General features: G+C 37.7%; 1 protein-coding gene across 1 annotated transcript in view; it reads right to left on the bottom strand.

Moving 5' to 3' along the window:
- Positions 1–24,028, bottom strand: part of LOC120636550 (L-galactose dehydrogenase-like) — a 59,200-nt gene that overhangs the window by 18,249 nt on the left and 16,923 nt on the right. Inside the window, exon 2 of the mRNA XM_039908080.1 lies at positions 4,784–4,901. Within this exon, the coding sequence (XP_039764014.1) occupies positions 4,784–4,901 (118 nt within the window). The remainder of the gene's footprint in view (positions 1–4,783; positions 4,902–24,028) is intronic.

The raw sequence follows: 24,028 nt of genomic DNA, 5'->3' as shown, positions 1-24,028 counted from the left end.
ATATAGTATTTTTGTATCGGAGGGCAGGCACTGGTCAGGCTATTGACAGAACGGTTGTAAACGCGATGGCTCGCAGTACAGAATTACCTACACTGGATTTATTAATGTGCTACCTGCTGTATTACTGTATTGCTTTTTAACGATAAAAATATGATATTGCATAAATTTAAACTTATTACAGTTCAGCGTCCAAATAAACTCATGTGAGTTTCAGGATGCGAAGAATACTAATTTTAGTAGTTTGAGTAACAAAAAAAAATCAGAAGTACAACATTTGGGACTCTAAATTTAGTGACATTCGTCCATTTTACTTTAACGATACGATTGTAACAATCGAAAACGAACACTCGATTGAGTGTGAGAAAAACTTGTACTAAGGCTACGGTATGCATGGAATTGTGTCCATCTCTTTCACTCCTGTGTGCCTGTGACGAACACGGATTTATGGAAGTTATTTGTTTATCTCATCGAGCGGTTAGTGTTATAATGGCTGCACTCGTGTCACACGTTGTTTGTTTGAGGACATGATGCCCAAGTCTTACGTGCATCGTCGAGAGGGTTTTTATTATGAAATGTTCATTTTAAATTTGCGATTGACACAAATAAACTATGAACCGTTCCTGTCATATTGACGGCCGATTGGCGCAATGGGCAGCGACCCTGCTTTCTGAGTTCAAGGCCGTGATTTCGATTCCCAAAACTTTAAAATGTTTGTGTGATGAAAATAACTGTTTTTTTTCAGTGTCTTGGTGTATAATGTATGTACTTATAAGTATTTCGGTATATTATTCTTAAAAATATTCATCTGTCATCTTAGTACTCTTAGCACGAGGTACGCTTACTTTTGGTATAGATGGCGATGTGTGTAGAATGTTTATTTTTTTTAAATGTGGGAGGTTTTTGAAGTTAGAACATGGGTCTTTGATCTAACTTCAAAACCCTACGCTGCTTCAATGTGAGTTTGTGGGCTTATAATAGTCATTATTACTAACCCAAGGTTTGAAAGTTATTTTCGTTTTAAGCGATTGAAATATCACTTGCTTCAACGGTAAAGGAAAAAAATCGTTCTTCATTTTATATCATCTGCATACTCTGTGCATACCCTCTATGCACGCCACTAGAGTATATAATGTTCTCAAAGGTGTGTGAAGTCCCCTAAACCGCACTGGGCCAGCGTGATGGACTACGGCCTTAACCCCTTCTTCTCATTATGGGAAGAGACCCATACTGTATTGGGCTTGTAATGGGTTGATATGGTGATTACAAACCAATTATCGGCCCACTACATACAGAAACCCTTATTCATGCAGTGCTTTGTGTCCAAGAATCGTGAAAACGTCCCGCACACTTCTTTATTCACACACTCGAAATGTTGCTAGCTCACGAACTTTTCCCATTTCCCACATTTTGTGTTTTGTCAATTGCTATATGCAATTAAGGTTCTAACCGCCTGTTCGAGGAACACTACTAAAGTGGAGTGGTTTTTCGATGCTCTAGTTTTAGCAATGTACAAGGTTTCTGTACGTTCATAATTGGATGCCTAACATTTCTTGTATCTAATAGAAACTGGGATCTTTTAATCCGTAGTTCATACATCACAAATTACAGCGACGACTGCATGTTTGCGATCTTGCGAGAGATTACCGGAGAACCGAAATATACCGCTCCGATCTCCTATTAAGCGTGACGCTTATGCATCCTACAAACTTTTGGACTTCAGTGCACCCCCTAAACCTTGTTTTAAAGTCATATATTCCGTACTGTCGATTTTCATTCTACAAATCGCCATTGACGTGTATGGACGATTTTGAGCCTTCTGTGATAAAGTATAAGGTACGTTTTAATATGGTGTTGAAATGTTTAAATAATCAACACCGTCGACGCTGTCAGGCTTACTTTATCGAAGAGGTGAGGTTTTCGAATTTAATCTCGTACGTAATACGTAGCTTTAGATCATTATTGAATTAGACTCGTCAAAGAATTGTGGCTGACCTCCGATCCTTGCGTTCAGCTCATGCTGGATCGTTGTGTATAAATGAATAACTATACTACGACACTACACACATGTTATGTGTCATCTATTTACACAACACACACAACACACACAACATTTTCCGGTGGTGGGGATCGAACTGCACCAATCGGCCATCAATACAGATATTAACTAGAAGAGCTTGACTAGTTGAATAATGTACACTAAGATGACGAGAGACCAGACGGTATGACTATTGTACCGTCGTATATTGTGCTTGCGCTGGCAGTTTCTCACTTACCGAAGCGGCATCAGCTGCCGAATCTGCTCAAATGCGTAAGCGCCATAAATACTCCGTTATTTGAGACCCAGGGCCCATGGTCTTCGGACACGTAAGTCAAAAGTCAAAAATATCTTTATTCAAGTAGGCCCATAGGTGGCACTTTTGATGCGTACATAAGAATTAAACGGTAGTGAGATGATGGCGATAACCACATTCGTAAACTTAAAACTAAAGCTACGAGGGTTCCAAACGCGTCCTGGTCTAAGAAGAAGCCCACAACAAACTTAGCCGGGTGTTTTTTTTTTTTGTTATCACCATTTCACAATGTTATAAATGTAAATGTAATGTAAATGAATTTGAATATGAATTTTTATTAGAAGAGCAACCTGGTTAGAGCAATAATTTACACCCAAACTTTTTTATCGTTTACGTAGGCCTTTATACTATAATAGGACTTTTCTATAAGCTTACGTTTAATACAAACTTTGAAATTTTTAAGAGACATCTCCAAGATGTCAATTGGTAGTTTATTGTAGAATTGTAAATAACTAGAATAGTATTAACATCGTGTCCAAAAATTCATCTTGACGTCTGGTGACCCCAGAGCTTAGCCCAACTATTTAGCCGAACGGCTAATAAAATAAAGGCTAATAATTCAAAGGGGCAATAGCGCCAGCGTTTTGGATATCATACCCATAAGTGAACATTTAGACGGCTTATGTTAGTTTGGACCTAATTACTATCAAGACAAATCGGAGTTTTATTTAAATTTGAAAATTATCTCTAGAAGGGGATCTATATGATCTGATGATGTACTAATTCCCAGCCGTTTACCCTTTCGACCTAGCTAACTTACTGACGTCGACGTCTTCATTTGAGAAATCCTGGCGTCTACGCCCGCGCGAATTTCCCGGCGACACGTCGCGTCGCCAACATGTCGGAGACTAGGCGCTGACATGTAATTTGTCAGTTATAACGCCACTTTATAAATTGACGGCCGATTGGCGCAGTTTGCAGCGACCCTGCTTTCTGAGTCCGAGGCCGTGGGTTCGATTCCCACAACTGGAAAATGTTTGTGTGATAAGCATGAATGTTTATCAGTGTCTGGGTGTATGTATAAGTATTTATGCGTATTATATTTATAAAATATTCATAAGCTATTTTAGTACCCATGACACCAGCTACATTTACTTTGGGGCTAGATGGCGATGTGTGTATTGTTGTAGTATATTTATTTATTATTATTACCTTCCCATAAATATACAGTACTTTAGCATCTACTTTCGTTGAAAGTTATTCAAATACTAAGCCGACGCTTACTTAGCCATAGTGCAGAGTTTTGTGACATTGGCACGTTCTAAGCAAACATATTCGATATTAATGTAAATTTAAAAAAAACATTAGTATGCTTGTTGGTTTATGCAACAATTTCGGCGGTGTCGATAAAGCAAAGAGGACTAAAGCACGTAGTCGAGGAGTTAAAGAAAAAAAACTTAAAAAAATCGTTAAACAAACAACAAAAATCCAAACTTCCAAGACAACAGACGCACCCATTCATTGATTGAGAAGAGCACTAAATAACTGTGCGGAGTGGTCGACTTCATAATATTAGTAAGGATAAAATCTAATGTATACTGAACACCTAGATATCATAAAAAATGCAAAAAAAAAAATGGAAAATCTCAGCGTCGCATACTGAAATTGAATCCGGCCATGCCACGCTCTTATTAAGCACGCCTGTGCTGATACTTTATTCAATTTTCCCGCGCATTCTGCCTTCCATTAATCCTGGTCGATACTTCTACGTCCAGGGGTGTTCGACCAAAAAGTTGAAAAAAGTTCGTAAAAGCTCTGCCTCGTTTGTCTAGTGGATAGCATTTTTGACAACGAATCACGAGGTCCTGCATTCGAATCCCGACTCCCGCCAAAAATTGTTAAGTGTTTTCCGTTAAAAGAATTTTCAGTACCAGTCTGGAGTTAAGAAATTTGCGGTGTCAATGGTCGTTAGAGCTCACCCACCCGCGCTTAAAAAGCGTGGTGGGTCTATGCTCTAAGACTACTCTCCTATGAGTAGTGACTGCACTTGAATTTCATTTTTGAATTTTTTTAACGTGAGTTTAGGACTGTACCTGATTTTTAGAAATTAAAGCAGTGCTTCACTCAAAAACTATTGACGTTTCAGTTTCACAGATAAGTCTCAGAAACAGTAAATAATGTACCCCTAAGGCATGTGAAGTAATATTTCGGTTTTCATTTAAATTCAAAATTCGTTTATTTAAGGAGACCTAATGTAAGCACTTTTGAAACGTCTAGTATGTCTGTTTGTAGTGACTCTACCACCGGTTCGGAAGGCAGATTCTACCGAGAAGAAGCCGGCAAGGAAATGCCGCTGTTTGGAAATTATGAAAAATGGTAGAGAAGCTAAGGCAGGTTTGACACTAAAACTTACAAATCCCTCCTAACTTACGACGATCACTTTATGTGAAAAAATATACTAGTGCTACATGATTCGATTGTGTTTGACTTACCTTTCCGATGACGGCCTCAGATGTTCCTTGGCCGTACCAGAAGCCCGTGTCAATGTAGTTCGAGCCGCGGAATAAGCAGTCTCTGATGAAATGGATGGCACGTGCCTCATTGAACGATCTGAAACAATACAATTTGCGTTATCTATGAATCTAGTCGCCTCCAGACATCGTTGCACTACAATACGGGTTTACTATTAATATTAGATGGTATGTCCATGTAATCAATTCTGTTATCGGAAAAGGTATTTGCAATTTCATAGACTGTATTAATCCAATCCAATCCCGGGGTCGAAATTCAATTTATATATTTGTAACATCGGAGTTAATTAAATGGAATAGTTAATATTTTACGTCTATTTATATAAATGTACTGAATATATGACCAGCTTTTACTTTATTGTGCGGGTTGAATCATCGTGAAAAAAGTAATAGATTATGTGTGTCTAGTTAACTATATAGATGGCTGACATGTGATTCGCATATTAAATTGCATCACGAAGTTCAGGGTTCGATTTTCGGTTCCCCACAAAAACAATATCAGTACAAGTCTTTAGTTTGGAAATGCACATTAAAGCCGCCAATCCCGATCTACTATCATGTGATAATTAAAAACAGTTACTGGCACAATGCTCGCCTATCCACATTAGAGCTGCGTCAATGCGGTCAATGCTCTAATTCCTTGCCTCCTATTTGAGAGGATTCCTTTGCCCAGCAGTGGGATATAATAAGATGATGATGATGATCCTTTACAGAGTGGTCTTTATCATTATTATATCATCCCTTTCCGGCCCACTACAGGGCACGGGTCACAATGAGAAGGATTTGCCGCATCACACTACGCTGGTTCAGTCCGGATACGTGGACTCCACATACTTTTGAGTACTCTCAGGCATGCAGGTTTCCTCACGATGTTTTAATACACCGTTGAAGCAAGTGATATTTTACTTGCTGAAAGCGCGCATAACTTTGAAAAGTTAGAGGTGCGTGCTGGGATTCGAACTCGGCCCCCGGAAATTAAAGTCGTAGTTCTATCCACTGAGCTATCAAAGCTTCATAACTCTATTTACTAGCACATTAACATAGTAGTTTGAAGCTGAGCATGATGTATTCTCGAACAGATCACCTTCAGTGATAAAGTCACCTTTGACTTCCATTTTGAAATATTTTTATTGTGTTAATTCTTTTCATCTACATATAGCTACTTCCTGTTACTACTTTGGCTTTTTGAAAGAGATCGCTATCTAACTTGCTCTATTGTTATTACACTTCTGTATTTTTATCTGTGTTTTCATTCAAGTGTATTCAACTTATTGTATCGTAACTCCGAAGGGCACAGATCAACGCATCGAGCCCGTAGTGCAAGCTTTAAGATAACAAACATGACAATGTTGCTAGGTCTGTCCATTGCCGTGGAAAAAGGAAGTAGAGCGGTGCGAGGGAGTTGTTGTGATCTGTTTGCTCATTGAAGTGGACTGGAGTTACGGCGAGACCGCGCGGTGATTTCTCGGGATTTGTTCCCCGCGCTACGTAAAGACATTTTAATCTCGCGAATTTTAATATTTTTAACTGTTATTTTTTCGTAAAGCAGTAGCAGAGTTTTTTTTTACAGAGCTCGCTCGTGGAAGTTTTATTTTCACTGTTTCTTTTGCTAAGAAGTAGTAGCAAAAGAAGTTTACTGGATGTAATGGGTTTGGTTTACCGCCCTCGTGGACGCAAGATGCTTGTACCCATTAATCTGCACAAGATGCCGTGGTTTCACTTCCGTTTTAAGGTAGGTCCTGAATTATTTACAGAAATAGTATAGTTGTACTTAAAGCGTAGTTACAGATTACATCATCCGCTTTCATTCGAATTCGAATTCAGAACCAGTTGTTGTACGAAAATTTATCCTGTTGTATAGTATCGCATTAAAGTTCCAAAATCAATATATAAAGAGTTATTACTCTTGCAATGATCATGCACCACCAATGATCTGCAAATAAATTGTAATTGTTTTGTAATTCTTAGTTTACCTTCCTTTTCGGATCTGAAGGCGTGGCACACGAGACTTAATACCTAGGCCGTTACTTTGAAGAAGGTATTCCTTCCACAGTTACAAGTGTATTGTCAAAATTCGAGTGCTCTAAGTCTCGTTCGCGGTGATAAGGTGACGCGTTTACAATATTCCTAGGGTCTTGTTATTAAGCTTTCTTAGGTTGCCACAGACTAACCGCTGACATAAAAGACGCCGTCCTAAGTCGGCGGCCTTTTGTGTGTAGACGCCTTAACGTTTGTCGTAGCCGGCAGGGCCTGGGGGCGGCTAAGCCCTCGGCATTGACAACTGTAATAAGTAAATATGTCCTCTAAAAATTTTATTCTACAACCCACCGCGTCGCATTTCCCGCCCGGTTTGAGAAATCTGACTGGTAGCTCCCGAGTTGAGCGCACGCAAATAATCTCTCGGATTGATAACAAGTATAGATAAATATTGACTGTTACGTCATTTTATTTTATTCGAATGAGTATTGCTATGATTGTACATTCAATACTTTATTATTCCTTTTAGCCAACAAATAGGTACACGCGAATTTTTTTTTAGACGAAGCACGTAACTACAAAATAATCCGAGCTTCCACCATTAAATACGTTCGAGTAGGTACCCATTCGCTTTCGGCTTACGTTCATATTTGAAAATGCATTTGTTTGGTAAAATGCAGAGAAAAATTCTCTCTCGTGTTTTGACAAGCATCGATCATCTTTCCCATAGACACGTTTACATCTAGCTTTCAAAATTTTTAATAGATCTATTTCTGTCAGCAAAAAAAGTCCGCTCGTTAAAATCGTTCGTTCAGTAATGTAAATAAATATGAAAATAATATTCTAAAAACTCCTGCTACGAAATGAAAATGGCTTTCCATTTCACATTTTTACATATCTGATTCAAAAGTGGTGACAATCCAGTGGGTAGGAGTTAGACTTCGACTTTCGGGGGCCAAGTTTGAGTCTCAGCACCTCTAACTTTCCAAAGCAATGTGCGTTTTTAAGCAATTAAAATATCACTTGCTTCAATGAGAGGGACAGTTCATATTGAACTCAAAGGCGTGTGGAGTCCACCAATCCGCAGTGGGCCAGCGTGGTGGACTACGGCCTAAAACCCTTCTCACTGTGGGAGGAGACCCGTGCCCTGTAGTGGGCCGTCAATGGGTTTATATGATGATGATAAATTTAATATTACTTAATTATTTAAAAGGTCATAAAGTTTTCCCGCTTTTTGTGTTTTCGTTCCTGTGTGTGAACGGGTAATTCCTATTTTCATAAATAGGTACATCTCGGCAAAATTGTGTTTTAAGTAGTGGTAAATTTCCTGGACTTTGATCGTAGATGGTCTGGTATCAACGGACTTTGAAAAAGTCAAGACTTCCAAAACACTAACACTCATTGTACCAAGTGTGAGATTTTTCGAACTACTTTTTTTATTTTTTTTATTCTACTACAAGTTAGCCCTTGACTGCAATCTCACCTGGTGGTAAGTGATGATGCAGTCTAAGATGGTAGAGGGGTAATCTGTTAGGGAGTATGGTAGATGGTCTAATCGTTTTCCACGCGACATCGCACCGGAACTTATACGGATAAAAAGCTTGGGCGTGAATTGCTCTTGAAACTGTGAGATGGTGATAACAAAAAAAAAATTTAACCGGCTTAGTTTGTTGTGGGCTCTTCTTAGACCAGGGCGCGTTTGGAACCCTCGTAGCTTTAGGTTTAAGTTGGCGAACGAAGTTATCACCATCCCCTTACAATTATGTAAACATATATGTATGAACGCTTCCTAAGTGCCTGTGATAGGCCTACATGAAGAAAGAAATTTTTAATTTGAATTTAAACACTAAATAGCTGGTCGGTAGGGTGGTAACTAGCCACGGCCAAAGCCGGGTGAGTATTACATTCTTGTTTATTGGTACCTCCAAGCAGCATTGTTGCAAATCTGAATTCCGATCTGAAGGGCGTACTTGCCGTTGAAATTACAGGCATATGAGAATTTAACGACGTGTTCCTGGCACGCCTTTTGAAGTGCCTTTCTGTTTTCTATAATCCACCATCAGATGGGCCATCGTCTCGTTCCGACAATTATTACGATAAAAAAAAAACTTATCCATACGGGACGCTGGCTTAGACAATGTACTGCGACTCCGTATAAACGATTATTGTCAGGTGTCAGTGACTCGATTGTGACCCAGTTGCCGACTTAGATAAACGTCGTTTAGCGTTTGTCAAATTGATGTCTCCAAATAGGTATATCTCATGCGTAGATAGTTGATACTAATCATTTATTATGTTGCCCTGGTAAAAACGAATTCTTTGACGTTAAGAATTTACACTCTTATTCACTTATGTTGTGGTGAGCATGTTTACTGATAACGAGGTCCTGGGGTCGAATCCCGGGCCGCAATTGGTTTTGAGCTTTATCTGTCTGAATTTTTTTACCAGCTCTGAGAAAGCGCGTTAACTCTGTCAATTACGATTAAATTCCGGTTGTCAGCCCGGATTTGTTAAGTCCACAAGCTCGCATTAGAACAGCGTGGTGGGCCAAAGCTCTAATACCCTCCGCTCTGAATTTTAAGCGCAAAATTAAAAACTGTTTCTTACGTAATTCTCTTTTATTTTTATTTTAGTGTGTATCTTTTGTATTTAAGTATTATTTTCTTTAAATTGAATGTCTTATATTTCAAAATGCATGCAGAGCTAGCCTGTAAGTGGGATACACAATGTATAATTCATAATATTACCATTATGTTTATAATAAATTTAAGGCATTGTATATAACGTTGGTTTCCTATTAAATAAATAAATAATATAAAATAAAATAACCTCTGAGGAGGCCTGACTCCAGCAATGGTAAATAAATAAACTAATATAATATGAATGGTGATGAATGATATTTTATTGTATCGAATTTAAAAGCGTCTGAGTATGACCTGGTTTTCCTGGAATCTATAAAGTTTTTAGTTACTATAATGTTTTGTAACATATCGTATCTGCAATACACCTAATCATTTATTTAATTTCTTTAACTGCTCATGTGTTCTTATCCTCTGTTTATCGAAATATCAATAAACTTCTGTTATACGATTCGTAGCTCGTGGTTATCTCTGTACAGAAATAAATAAGTCTGATAATGATAATATGAGTCAATAATAATTAGGTAATATTGTTTTTTTAATCGGAGATAGCGGCAGAAATATAATAAATAACTAGGAGACAAAGAAAACATTTTTAATGTCTATGATATCACAATTCACATTTTAGCCTTTATATGCTTTTATCATTATCTTAAGAACTGGATGCCCACTGATGGGCATGGCTGCTTGTACCTAGTGATTCCTGCACGTTTTATGTTGTCTGTCCGACGTGTGTAGCAACGCTGCTTTTGCCGGTTCAGGGACGCTGCTCCAGCAACCCAACGTCCTTCAGTTCTGCTCACTTCAGCTTCGCTAAGCTATATTGGTAGCTCTGGTTCGATGGGCCTCCCCATTTCTGATTTGATCACATATGGATTCTCCGAACATAGCTATTTTTGTTATACTGAATATTCTTCCTAGATCCATAGTAACAGTCCACAAGTGGCAACACACGCAAAGGTCTGCAGTTGCGAGTTGAAAGTTGGGAGTTAATAATTCCGGAAGTTGCTCTGGCCTGGTCTGGTATGAGGCGTTTGGTCGCGGCTAGCTACCACCTATAACGATGGGCCGCAAAGCGAGCGTTCCGGTACGATGTCGCGAAAAGCAGATAAGGGTTATGGGTTTAATATAAACTGCTATATCATATTATATATATATATATATATATATATATATATATATGTTAGCTTGCTACCATCTTACACAAAAAAAAACAAAAAAAAACTTTGCTAAGCGGCTTATCAGCGAATTGCGGATAGATAAATAAAAAATATATACTAGGATAATACACACATCGCCATCTAGCCCCGTAACAGTACGCGTAGCTTGTATTATGAAAATTTAAAGGAATAATATATAAAAGAAATTATAATAAACATATAAACACCCAGACACTGATAAACATTCATGTTCATCACACAAACATTTTCCAGTTGTGGAAATCGAACCCGCAGCGTTGGACTCAGAAGAAATGATTGAGTGAATGGATTGGGTATGGAAAGTCAGTTTTTACTCATTATTTTTGTTTCGTTTTTCCACTTACTTTTGTATCTGTATCTATTACATAAACAAGCTAATGAATATTTGTATTGGTCTCATGTGTTACATCTGTAATTGACAATCATTCAATTGACAACTACCCTTGTAAACCTTTAAAAGGAAACTCTTTCTGTGGCTGTGTGACAAATCATATATATTTATATATTTAAACTCTTTATTTGAACACAAAAATACAGAAGAAGAATAAAAAAAACAGACAGAAGCAGTACACAAAAGCCTTTTCGCTAAGTAGCGATCTCTGCCAGGCCACATTAGGATAAGGAAAACAAAAGGATAACAGACTGCCGGTTGTGCATAATTAAAAAAAAATACATACTTATAACTACATATGCTATTTATACCATCGCAGAATACTTTAGCTGTTATTTTTATCATAATATATCTGTCGTAACTGTTTAATTAGCATGCGTGCGGACCTCAATTCTGACATCTTTATTAAATTTTAATTTTAATTGAATTTATTCTACATTCAAACTTAGAATTTTAATATAATTAATAATACAATGCTTTAAGATGACACTATAAATCTCACAACTTAAAGACAAGGCAGCTTGGAAGCTGACTCCGCTCTCATCTCTCACCAGATTTTTTATAGTATATATAATTTTCTATTGTAAACTGTAAAATGATGTTGAAAAGAATAACGAACGTTATGGAACTTGAAATAAATGAAAACATTATTTTACATAATTTATAATATTATTAATATAATATAATGTTTAAATTTTGCATGTTGATGTATCAGCAGAATATGTTGGAACTTTATATCCTAAACACCAATAACTGTCCATATTTAGCAAAATGAATTTTTCAATTCAGTTCATATCAACGTACAGTGCATGTGATAAACAGTGTTTTTAAGTTGTCGGTGTACAATGTGCAACACAAATGTGTAAACGACTAAGACATCGGGAAGTATCTTTGCATCGCAAAGCATCGCAAAATACCCACTAAGTCCATGTCATGAACATAAATATCTGGCAAATATGAATTTATAGTTACTTTATAAATTTACTGTAACACTTCATCAACACAAAACACTGGGTGAGATTGCAGAAAACGACATTCTTGTAGTAGAATAATAAAAGAAAAACACCTACCTAAATGCATCGAGAATCGTAGGGATATGCATCTTGCATGTCGACAAATTCGATTGCTGAGCTCCCAACGATTACTGGGAGCGGAACATGAGCATTAGGCATAATCTCGGGCGAACAATACAACATTGTTGCATTCCAGAGTCTCTGACACAACGAATAGGTTGATAGGTAAATCATCGACACAGCGTTAGTAGAGTTAAAACTTGTCATAGATTTTGATTCACTGATACTGCCGCACCAACCTTACGCCTTCTAACAACTACTTTCACCAAAGGAGAAGTCGCTTTAGCGATAAGAACGCCTTTGCACACTTAAACTAGTTTTTTTAATATTTTATCTATTGTATGTATTTTGTTTTTGTTAAGAATTTAATAGTAATAATAATACTGAATACTGTGCTTAGTCTATGTTTATGTCTATGTCTATGTCAAGTGTATGTTTTTTTTTAAATATATTGCATTCTAAGTAAGTAGGTCCAACGAAATATTTATCTAGCGTTGGACTGGTAATATCAACTCATTACAGATCCACTACATCGCACGATTCCGTCTCAGAATGGGAAGGAAATAAGCAGTCTACTAAGCAAGCCAAGGAGATTGGTACACCTTGAGAACATCAAAATTCAAAATTCAAAATTCAAAATTCATTTATTTCAAGTAGGCCTAATATAAGCACTTTTGAAACGTCAAGTTTGTCTGTGTGTAGTGATTCTACCACCGGTTCGGAAGCCAGATTCTACCGAGAAGAAGCCGGCAAGAAACTCAGCAGTTGCTCTTTTCCAAGATCAACAATTAACATTTTACATTTTAACATTCATTTTTCTATCTTGTGAGAGTCATTAAAAAGTTCATCAATTGTATAGTAACCTCGCTGTAATAAATGTGTTTTAACACATTCTTTAAACTTGTGCATTTCGTGTTCCAGTGCGAGGTCGCGTAGAAACCGATTAGGGGTATGACCATACTCCCTAACAGGTTGCATTAGGTGCGATTGCAGTCAAGGGTTCACTTGTAGTGGAATTTAAAAAATATATATATCTCTGCTTTTTAGTGTAAGGTAGGTAGGTAAACGTAGGTTTGCAATCATATCATAATTTAATCTGCTATGTATTTAATTAGTGTGATTGGTATTAACCGTACTAATTGAATAAAAAAAAAATCTAAGTAATAATAGCCGAATGTCAACCGAAGCTGCACAAAACTATTACAAAATACTGCTTTTCCTAAAGCTGGCGTTAATGTTTGAGGAGTTCTCCCGGCTTCACCATCAGTTACCACCTTTATCGTGACGAGCATAAATTGCTTAGCTGTTATATACCGTAAAAGTAATGCGACCAGTGTAATACTTATTATTGTGTAGTTCCGGTTCAGCATCAGTTTATTTGACTTGGTGCTTTCTGGTGTGCATATAATATTTGAAGAGTTCCCTCAATTCTCCAGGATCCCTTCTTGAAAATGGGACTTGGAAATTACAACGTCTCAAAAAGAAAAATAAAAATTGCTTTATAAATACCAGAGGAGCTAACAAACATTATAACATGTGTGAAAATTCTTTATGACTTTATTATTGGTTAAATAAAGTTAAATTAGATAGAGTTTCACAAATGGCTTTTATTATCAGAGCCATGAATACAAAAACTAAATACCATAATCACACCCGCGTGTTGGTATATTGAAAAAGATGGCGCGTAACGGATAAATGTGACGCGTGACCGAAAAATGTGACGTTAATTTTTTTTCCAACGCCGATAACGAAGTTTCACTTCAAAAAAATTCATCTGAATTAGAACCTCCTCCTTTTTTGTAGTTCGGTTAAATACCCAATACCTCAAACACTCAACCCGCGTTGCGAACCCGGGTCCTCGTGATCCATAGACGCACACACTAACCAATGGACCAAAGAGGCGCCAAACTACGCGCACATTGTGTTCTTATCAAGTTATATGGAAAGAAAGAAAGAAAACAATATTTTTGCATTGCGCCACACTAAAATATCAACAACAACACATATGTTATATGTACCCCCCCCAAGACCTAGAAAAAGCTGCCAGCTCAGCATTGCATATAACATAGATATATGGGAAAAGACGTTTGAATATGTCACTACACAATTCAATAGCTGTAAACTAACTACACAGAACATTCCCATTCCAATCACTGATGATTAAATAGTTATAATATAAGTGAGGCGATAAGTTGATATTAGCTTGCAGCCCCACTGCGTTCCTAACGTTATAACTATTAATATAGACTATATTAGTGCGAGCCAAAATCAACCTAAATACCATTCGAGGCGAGTTGCAAGCATAACACATTAACTATCCAGATTACGGGCATACTGATTGCTGTATGCTGTGAATGCTTTGGGTTGACTCGTGCGAGACTAGTGACATTTATGTGAATATAATCTAGAATAGAGTCTAAGGCCGATTCCCACAACTGGAAAATGTTTGTGTGATGAACATGAATGTTTTTCAGTGTCTGGGAGTTTATATTTATATTATAAGTATTTATGTACATCTATCTATCTTTCTTCTATCTATATATATAAAAGATAAAGTGTGTGGGTATGTTCCGTATAGGCTCCGAAACGGATGGACCGATTTCAATGAAACTTTCAGGGAATCTCCGGATTGACCTGGCGAGTAATCCTGTAAAGTTTGGTGACGATCGGAGCACTCCTATTTTTGAACTATCAAACTGTCAAATACAGCTCTTATTTACTATGATGATATTCTGTTGTTGAGTGTACATGGTTGTAGATAATGATCTTCACCCGCTCGAGAAGAGCGGAAGAATAGAAGAGAATGAATACGGAGAGAAATAAATGATTTAATATATTATGAGACTTAAATTAAAAATTTGATGAAGTTGATTGTTTAAATAAAATAAAGCACGATCTAGACCGGCGAAGCGGGTTGAGTACGCTAGTTATTCATAAAAAGCGGTAAGGCTTCGGCTTTCGTTTCTTGGAGACCGAGTTTGAGCCCGGCACGCACTAATGACTTTTCGGAGTCATGTGTGTTTTTAATTTAAGCAATTTACACTTGCTTAAACGGTTTCATAATTGCTTATAAAGTATGCCTACTTGAAATAAATGAATTTAGATTTATTTTTTTATTTTTGAAGTAAAACACGTGAGGAGACCTGCATGCTGCAATTCGCCCTTGGCCAGCGTGTTAGTCTATAGCCAAAATTCTTTCTGAGATATTCATCTTTCATCTTAATACACATAACGCAAGCGACGCTTACTTTTAACTAGATAGCGACGTGTGTAATGTCGTAGTATATTTAATTATTTATATCCGATTTGTTATACAAGTTTCAGGAGGACTGGTTGACTTTGCGATTAAACGGGAGTGACAAGATAACTGCCTCGTCGGTTGTTGGTTGAGTGGTTGGCATGTTCAATAACGGATCGCGAGGTGTTGGATTCGAATCCCGGGACGGGATTATATACGGTATTCTGTACTTTCTATTTAAGAATTTTCTGTACCATCTTGCGTACCTCGGAGAGCAAGTAAAATCCGTCGGTTATTATTGCGTAATTGTTGTAATTGGCGTTAAAGCCCCCTAACCCGAATTACTTAATGCGAAAAATACAGTTGATGGGTGGCTTAGTTAGGGCGCGAAGGAAGGACAAACAAACAAACAGACATCTGCGAAAGGTGCAGAAGTCATTTGTGGGATTGAGTATACGCTTTTATAATATGATTCCTAAGGTAATTTTGGACCTACCAATGCATAAGTTTAAAGAATATGTTAAAAAACATTTATTACAGCGAGGTTATTATACAATTGATGAGTTTCTTAATGACAAGGTTGCTTGGAAGCATCCGCCTCCGCTTTCATCTCTCACAAGATAGAAAAATGAATGTTAAAATGTAAAATGTAAATTCAAAATTATTAATTGGAAAAAAGCAACTGCTGAGTTTCTTGCCGGCTTCTTCTCGGTAGAATCTGCCTTCCGAACCGGTGGTAGAGTCACTACACACGGACAGACTTGACGTTTCAAAAGTGCTTGTATTAGGCCTACTTGAAATAAATGAATTTTGAATTTTGAAAAAAAAACATACGGACATTCATAATATAAGTGAGGATACACCACATACTCCATACAACTATTATGATACAATTATTTATTTAAGTCATGAAATACTTTTTTATGGTTATATTTATATATGCACCACCTACCTATCCTCTGTATTTGTTTTCTTCGCCATTGGTTGCCTGGAAGATATCGCTATGACGCGATAAGGCCGCCAAATTGTATACGATGTTTTGTTATACTTTTCTTTTTTTATGCACTTTTTGCAATAAAAGTATATTCATCCATTAATTCATACAACTCCAATACACTACATACCTTTCGCTCCGACAACAGAGCAACTCTACATGAAGTGGGATGAAGACAAGAAGAGAAATATTTGTAATAGAAGTATCCGAAACCTTCAATGCTTGAAGTCAAACATCTTCGGAGCTCCGAAACGTGGTCGTTAAGTATGGGCGTAGGAGAAGGCGAAAATTCATTCCGTGGGATATGTAACTATTGATTACATTAGTTAATAGTTTAATTCAAGATTTTCTTGTCATTTCTTGACCTTGGAACTGGCACTTTCCAGACTCGTGGTCTAGATAACATTATACGTTATTGTTGTCATGATAATAATCCGTACTCCCCACCAACCCGAATTTTAAAGGCGTGAAGGGTCTAAGTTCCAATTCTGCCCACTCTTCTATAACATTCCCTTGCCCAGCTGTGGGTACTCAAAAAGGCTTTCTATTTATTATTTCAAGTTAACTCTTGACTGCGATCTCAGTAAGATGCGGGCTTACGTGTTGGGGATGCGGCAGTTATTTTAAATCCATACGCCCTAATCGGTTTCTAAGCGACATCGTAACGGAACGCTATGTCCATTGGCGAAATGCCCTTGTCTACTGACAACTAGGGTAGGGTAGGGTAACTAGCCTCCCACCAGACCAGACAAGAGAAAATTCAAAAACTACAAATTCCCAAATTGCTCATGTCGGAGTCGTACCCAGACCCTCCGTTTGTATTACCACAATGCTCACTACGCTACGGGGGTCCTCTAAAAAAAAAAAAGGATATGATGATCAATAAGAACACATCCCATGCGCTATCACTACACATACATGTGTCACAAACGGTATTATGTTTAAAGTTATTTTCCTATGTATTTTATTTACAAAGCCTCAAACGAATTTAAGCTTCATAAATAGCAGAATCCCCAGAAAGGCCATGTCATACCGTCACAGGTACGGATAACAGCCGAAGCTGAAATAGCGTAATATGAATACTTGAATATTCGAAATTCGGATGCCAATTCTGTTTGATATTTACAGTGATTTCAATGGACCAGACTGGTCCCTACTATAAATAAGCACGTCAAATGTCTACCTGTCCCTCATGACTGAAAATCAATAATTATTGGACGACATTAATACCGAGCTTAACTCGCAATATGACTGTACAACTTTTGGCGGCATTAAACAAAGCTGAAACGTGGAAAAGCATTTTAAATTAACGAAAATGCTACCTACGATTTTTAACCGGATATCCAATTACATGTTTAAAATATGAAAAGCTGCGATTTTTCACCGTGTATCACATAACATGCTCCGATGAAATAATATTATAAAATGGGAAGAACAACTTTAACGTTTGCTTCGTTGATGCTAATATACTCTGCAAAAATCTGCACGTCTGGCTTATGCAGGAAACAAAAATTATCTCGCGATCCTCTGATAAGGGATACATTACCACCTGCCAAAGCATGGCAACAGGGAATGGGAGAAGTTTACCTACCTTTATTATAACACTATGACCTCGTTTATTATTATTCAAATCGCACTTATAACTATAATTTAACATTGATAAAGATACAGTGCATCGTTCGTATACCTAACATAATGACATAAAGAAATAAAATAAATTAATACACGCGTACTATTTGAATATTATTTTGAATCACGCTCGAAGCGTAGATAAAACTGTCAGAGAAAAAGAAATGATCTGTATTTATGTGTATTATATTCATAAAAAAAATTTCATCAGCTGTGTTAGTACCCATAACACAAGCTACGCTTACTTGTGGGCTAGATGGCTTTGTGTATTGTCTTCGTATATATATTTATTTATTTATTTCCAGAAAGAGCTGTGTCACAAAAAGCTCTAGTTATAAAACTGTTAATGACCTGATAGTTTTCTCAAAATAAACGTATAATACGTCCGTGACTCCAGGACTCAACTTAACTATCTCTAAGATTTTTTATGAAATATCTCTATCATTGTTTTAGCTGTGAAGGCTTGCAGATACAAATGCTATCTTTTATATCCATTAAAAACGTCAACCGGGATACAATGTATCATATTCATCTCCAGAATGAAATCTATCATCATTATTATCATCGTAATCAACCCATCCCCACGGGTCTTATCTCAGAATGAAAGCAAACTTCAAGGAACGATCCTGAAAACTGTCTGAGTTTGATTCGTCTTGTTTGACTTGTTCTTGGCCTAATATTTTACTAAAGATTCTGTGTCATCATCATCATATCAACCCGGCTCACTACATCGCACGGGTCTCCCCCCACAATGAGGAGTTAAGGCCCTAATCCACCACGCTGACCGAGCGCGAATTTTTAGACTTCACACGTTATTGGGGAGATTATAGAGGACTCTCAGGCATGCTGGTGTCCTCATGATTTTTTCCTTCGCAGTTAAAGCAAGTGATATATTGATTGCTAAAATAAAAAGGCACGTCTGTAAAGTTAGTGGTGGTGCATGCCGGGCATCGAACGTTTGCCCCCGAAAGCCCCCAGTACCGCTTCATGCAAGCTTTATATGTGCGATTCGTCACGATCGCTGTAGTGGTTAAAATGAACATTGGTTAAAATACAAATAAACAACCAATTGACTTTAGCATTTATAACATAGACATGTTATATTTCGACTAAACGTTATCCTAATACGAACTTCTGACGACCTCTGAGTTCGATTCCCGGTCGCGAAATTTGGGAATTTATAATTTCTGAATTTTCGCTGCTCTGGTCTGGTGGGAGCCTTTGGCCGTGGCTAGTTATCCCTACCGACATAGACATGCCGCTAAGCGATTTAGTGTACCGGTGCGATGTCGTGTAAAAACCGAAAAGGGGTATGACCAATCCCTAACAGATTAGCCCGCTACCATATTCAACTGCATCATCATTTACCACCAGGTGAGGTTGCAGTCAAGAGCTAACTTGTGTTGGAATAAAAAAAAAACTAACTAAGTGAGGTCCGCTTTCAGACAAATTCTAGCCCACTTTGCACGGTCTTGAGCATCAGATTTTTTGACTCTATTGGCTCTCAGATCTGCATTCACGATGTCTACCCAGCGGCCGGGAGTTTTTGCTCCAGTGACTGCAATGTTGAGGCATCGATTATTAAAGCAAATTTGCGGTATCCGTGCAATATGGCAGTACCATCTGAGACGGGCTTCCTGCATGTTATCTCCAGTATCACGGACAGTCACCTACTGCGGATATGATGATTGCGTAGACGGTCATTTCTTATTACGTACACATCCACCGTAGCATTTTCATCTCCGTGACTCTGAGTTCTTGCACATGACTCGTCAAGGTCGGCGGTGTTCCACTTCCGTACAGAAGTACGGCACGAAGGATGGACTTGACATGTTAAAAAATAAAAAAGGAAGGTACATGATCATTGTAAAATTCGCAGACAATTATAGAGACAAAAACAAATTTCCTGGTATTGGTATATTAAGTCCTTTGAAGAAAAAGCGGTGATAGCCCAGTGGTTAGGACTGCACTTTTGCGCGTCCGAATTCGTATCCCAGCACGCACCTCTTAGTTTTATGCGTTTTATTTAATTCAAATATCATTTGTTTCATGGAAGGAAATTATAGTGAGGATTAATATAGCTCCGTAAACAAGCCGGGAATCGAACTTGGTCTCTCTGAAAGCGAGGCGGATGCTCTACCCACTAGGCTGATTCCGAGTGGTTAATACATGTGCAATATTTCGTCAAGATTGCATTAGTAGTTAATATTAACATTGATAATAAGCAAATAAAAAAAAACTGTTTTCTTCGCCATTGGTTGCCTGGAAGCGATAAGGCCGCCAAATTGTATAAGTTGTTTTGTTATAATTTTCTTTTTTATGTACTTTTTGTGGTGTGCAATAAAAGTATATTCATTCATTCATTCATTCAAATAAAAAAACAATCGACTTTTGCATTTATAACAAGATATGTAATTCAATAAAAGAAACTTTCTTGATCATTATAAAAGTCGCGTGCTATTAGAGTGAAATGGTTTTTTTTTTAATATAGGTGTATTAAGTAATTTAAAAACGCCGCAGCCATAAAGTAGGAGTTACGTCTACAGGTAATAAGTAGCCTCCGTTATAATGCCACCTTTTGTGATAGAACGTTCAATTTGTAATTTTGTCGCTGGCTTCTATTATAAAAGGTTTTCATTGAAACTTTTCAGTATTTTTCATAAAAAAAATAAACTAGTTTCAAGAAATCTGCAGACGAAGGATATGCTTTCTTCTTTTAAATACAGGGTCGACGCGGAGCTCCGTGAAGTGCAAAGTACAAATCGACACACACATTTTCGCGTTTAAAGTATCAGTAAGGATTCCGTAGGGTGAAATAGTTGGCTTTGAGTCGTAACTCAATTCATGAATCAAAACAACCACACAGTTGTTAAAAAACGAGTAGTTTAATATTTAGCTTACCTACTCGGTGCTCGGTCGGTGTTTATGTCAGTTACTAAGGTGGTAGAGTCACTTCAAAAAGACTTGAAGTTTCAAAAGTGCCTACTTGAACCTATATAACCTTATCTATTATTATTATTAGGCTTTCTCTAGCATATGCCCACCACGTTGCTACAATTCGGATTGACGAATTTTTATCACAATTCTCACGATATGAGATTTTATGGCTTTACATGCTCTCTTAGGCAAGGCCTACCGGGGTAGACTGCTGATCTGCTAACTATGACATGCACCGAGAAATTTCCCGAACTCTAACATTTTTGAGAATCAAACACAGGACCTCGAGTAACATGTTAACCACTAAACTTAGCCGGCAGTTGCTAATGTTTAAGTTAGCATTCAAATAATAATTCCAGATATGATAATATATTTTTACGGGGCATCTTGTGGATTTTATACAACCCTATCGGATTTAGAAATGAAATTCTAATTAATGGCGGTCTATTGCATGCGGCCGTGGAAACCAGCGCAAATTGTAATCACGAGATGCACTACCAGACACAGTTATTGAAGCAAAATAAGTCTTGCTTAATATTTTTCATATGAGATAAACAGAGAAGTGGAGATCGATAGAAAATATTAATTTTTTCTTAATAAAGTGAGACTCGTTTTTAGTTAATAAACGGAAAAAAATTATAGTTTTTAGAGACTACAATATCCCTTGGCTTGAATACGTAACATCATACACGATTGTGATGTATCAAACTCAGCCCATCAATGCCCCACAGCTGGGCAAAGCTACATATTATAAGAAAGAGAGATTTAGTGCATCGACCAATATTATATTATCGTCATTATAAACCCATAAACCGCCCACCACAGAGCACGGTTCCCGCTCATAATGATCAGTGGCGTGCATACAGACAGATGACATAAAATCAGAACTGTAAGTGTGTACTTTAGATTTTATAACTCGTGCTACAAATTCACTTTATATCATCGGTATACCCTCTACGCATGTTTATTTAAATGCACCACCTACCTCTCTTCTTGAGCTGTGTGTAACGCCTTTGGTTGCCTGGAAGAGATCGCTATGTAGCGATAAGGCCGCCAAATTGTATACATTTTGTTAAATTTTTTACTTATAATTTGTTGTTTATGTGGTGTACAATAAAAGTGTATGCATTCATTCATTCATTCATACGCCACTGATAATGTAGGGTTTAGGCTTTATTCCACCACGCTGGTCCAGTGCGGTTTGGACATGCATTTCCCTCACTATGTTTTCCTCTACCGATAAATCGAGTTATATTTTGATTGCTTTAAATTCGAGGTGCGCGCCGGGAATCGAACTGGGCCCCCGAAGGAAGACCCAATAAGGCTATCGCCGCTTCACTATACCAATATCTACTTTTTTTTCATCAAAGTAAGTGTAGGCGGTATACCTAGGTAGTGGAAAACTGCGTCGTGATTGTAAGCCGATAAATAGTTCTTGAATACATTTGCATACATACAAGTCTATTTAAAACGTTCGTACGATGGACAGAATAGAATAATTTTTTATTGCATTAACTGTGCACATTTTTTTTGTTGCTGTAAATTGGAATAATGTCAACCGTTGACACTTTCTGGCGTGCAATTTTCTTATGAATATATAAAACTAACATAAAGAGTAAGCAGTCATCATCATATCGACCCATTACTGGCCCACTACAGGGCACGGGTGTCCCACAATGAGAAGGGGTTAATGCCGTAGTCCACCACACTGGCCCAATTCGGATTGGTGGACTCCACATACCTTTGAGAACATTATGTAGATCTCTCAGGCATGCCGGTTTCCTCACGATGTTTTCCTTCACCGTAGAAGTAAGTGATATTTTTAATTACTTAAAACGCCCATAACTTAGAAAAATTAGAGTCGCGTGCGTGGGATTCGAACTTGGCCCCCCGAAAGTGAAGTTGCCCTCTTAACCACTGCGCCATCACCGCTTGAGTAAAAAGTAAAAGTATAGAATGTAATTCCAGCAATCCTCAACATTTAAAGCAGAAAAAAGCAGCTCTGTAAACATAATCCGCTCAAAATCCGCTCAACCGACCTTGTTAGTCGAAGCGCATATTGCTTGCATACCTATCGTTAAACAAGCACGAATTCGCAGGGGAAGCATTAAATAGATGACATTAAATAAACATATGACCAATACGGTGTAAACATTTAGTTAAGCGTCAAAGGACCACTCAAATTTTGGCTTCTGTAAATTGCTATATTTGCTTACTGAGAATATTGGATCCAATTTATCGGCGGGCTCTGAAATATCCGCAGTTATATCCATTTGAAAATTCCAGTTAAAATGATTTCATAAAAAAAATATTGCGCCTCAATTTCTGTATCGCCAACGTGGTAATTGCATCGGCCAGATTGCCTATTTTCAGAGTTCCTTTCAGAGAGCCTTTACGTGAATCCTAGCGGGCAAACGGCGCTGCGAGTCACCAGGGAGGTAAATTGATTACTGTCGTTCGAACCATAATAGCATCACCAGCGTAGCCGCCAATGCGTTGCCAGCTTTTAATCAATTAGTTTAGGGTCAGAGGCGTGCACTTATAACGTTCAAAAAGCGCTGGCTAATCTAGAGTTTAAATAGTTATAGAGCACGGAATTTCCATTTAATAATATCTTTTTGCCTAGTGCTTTTCTTTAAGTAACCCATTTATACTTCTTTGATTTAGGTGATAGGGTTTTAAACCACCACGCTGGTTAAATTGGGTTTGGCGGACTATTACTAGTATTATCATCATCGTCATATGAACCCATTACCGGTCCAAGGGCACGGGTCCCACAATGAGAAAAGGTTAAGGCCATAGTCCACCATCCTGACCCAGTGCGGATTGGTGGACATCAAACACCTTTGAGAACATTATAGAGAACTCAGGCATGCAGGTTTCCTCACTATGTTTTCCTTCACAGTTGAAGCAAGTGATATTTTAATTATTTAAAAAAACGCACATACGCGATTCGAACTCGGGCCCCCAAAATTGCGAGCTCCTACCCACTGGGCCATCACGCTATAACTGTTTTCATCATCATATCAACCCATTTCTTGATATTAATTGGAATCGATAAGAAGCCTATACACGTTCCTTAAGGTTGAAACTCTCCGGACATCACCAATTTCCTAACTCCGTACTAAG

The sequence above is a fragment of the Pararge aegeria genome, chromosome Z, assembly GCF_905163445.1.
Source record: "Pararge aegeria chromosome Z, ilParAegt1.1, whole genome shotgun sequence".
In the NCBI taxonomy this organism is placed as follows: Eukaryota; Metazoa; Arthropoda; class Insecta; order Lepidoptera; family Nymphalidae; genus Pararge; species Pararge aegeria.
Note: the sequence above shows the minus strand (reverse complement) of the source record. Positions and strands in the feature narration are given on the sequence as shown.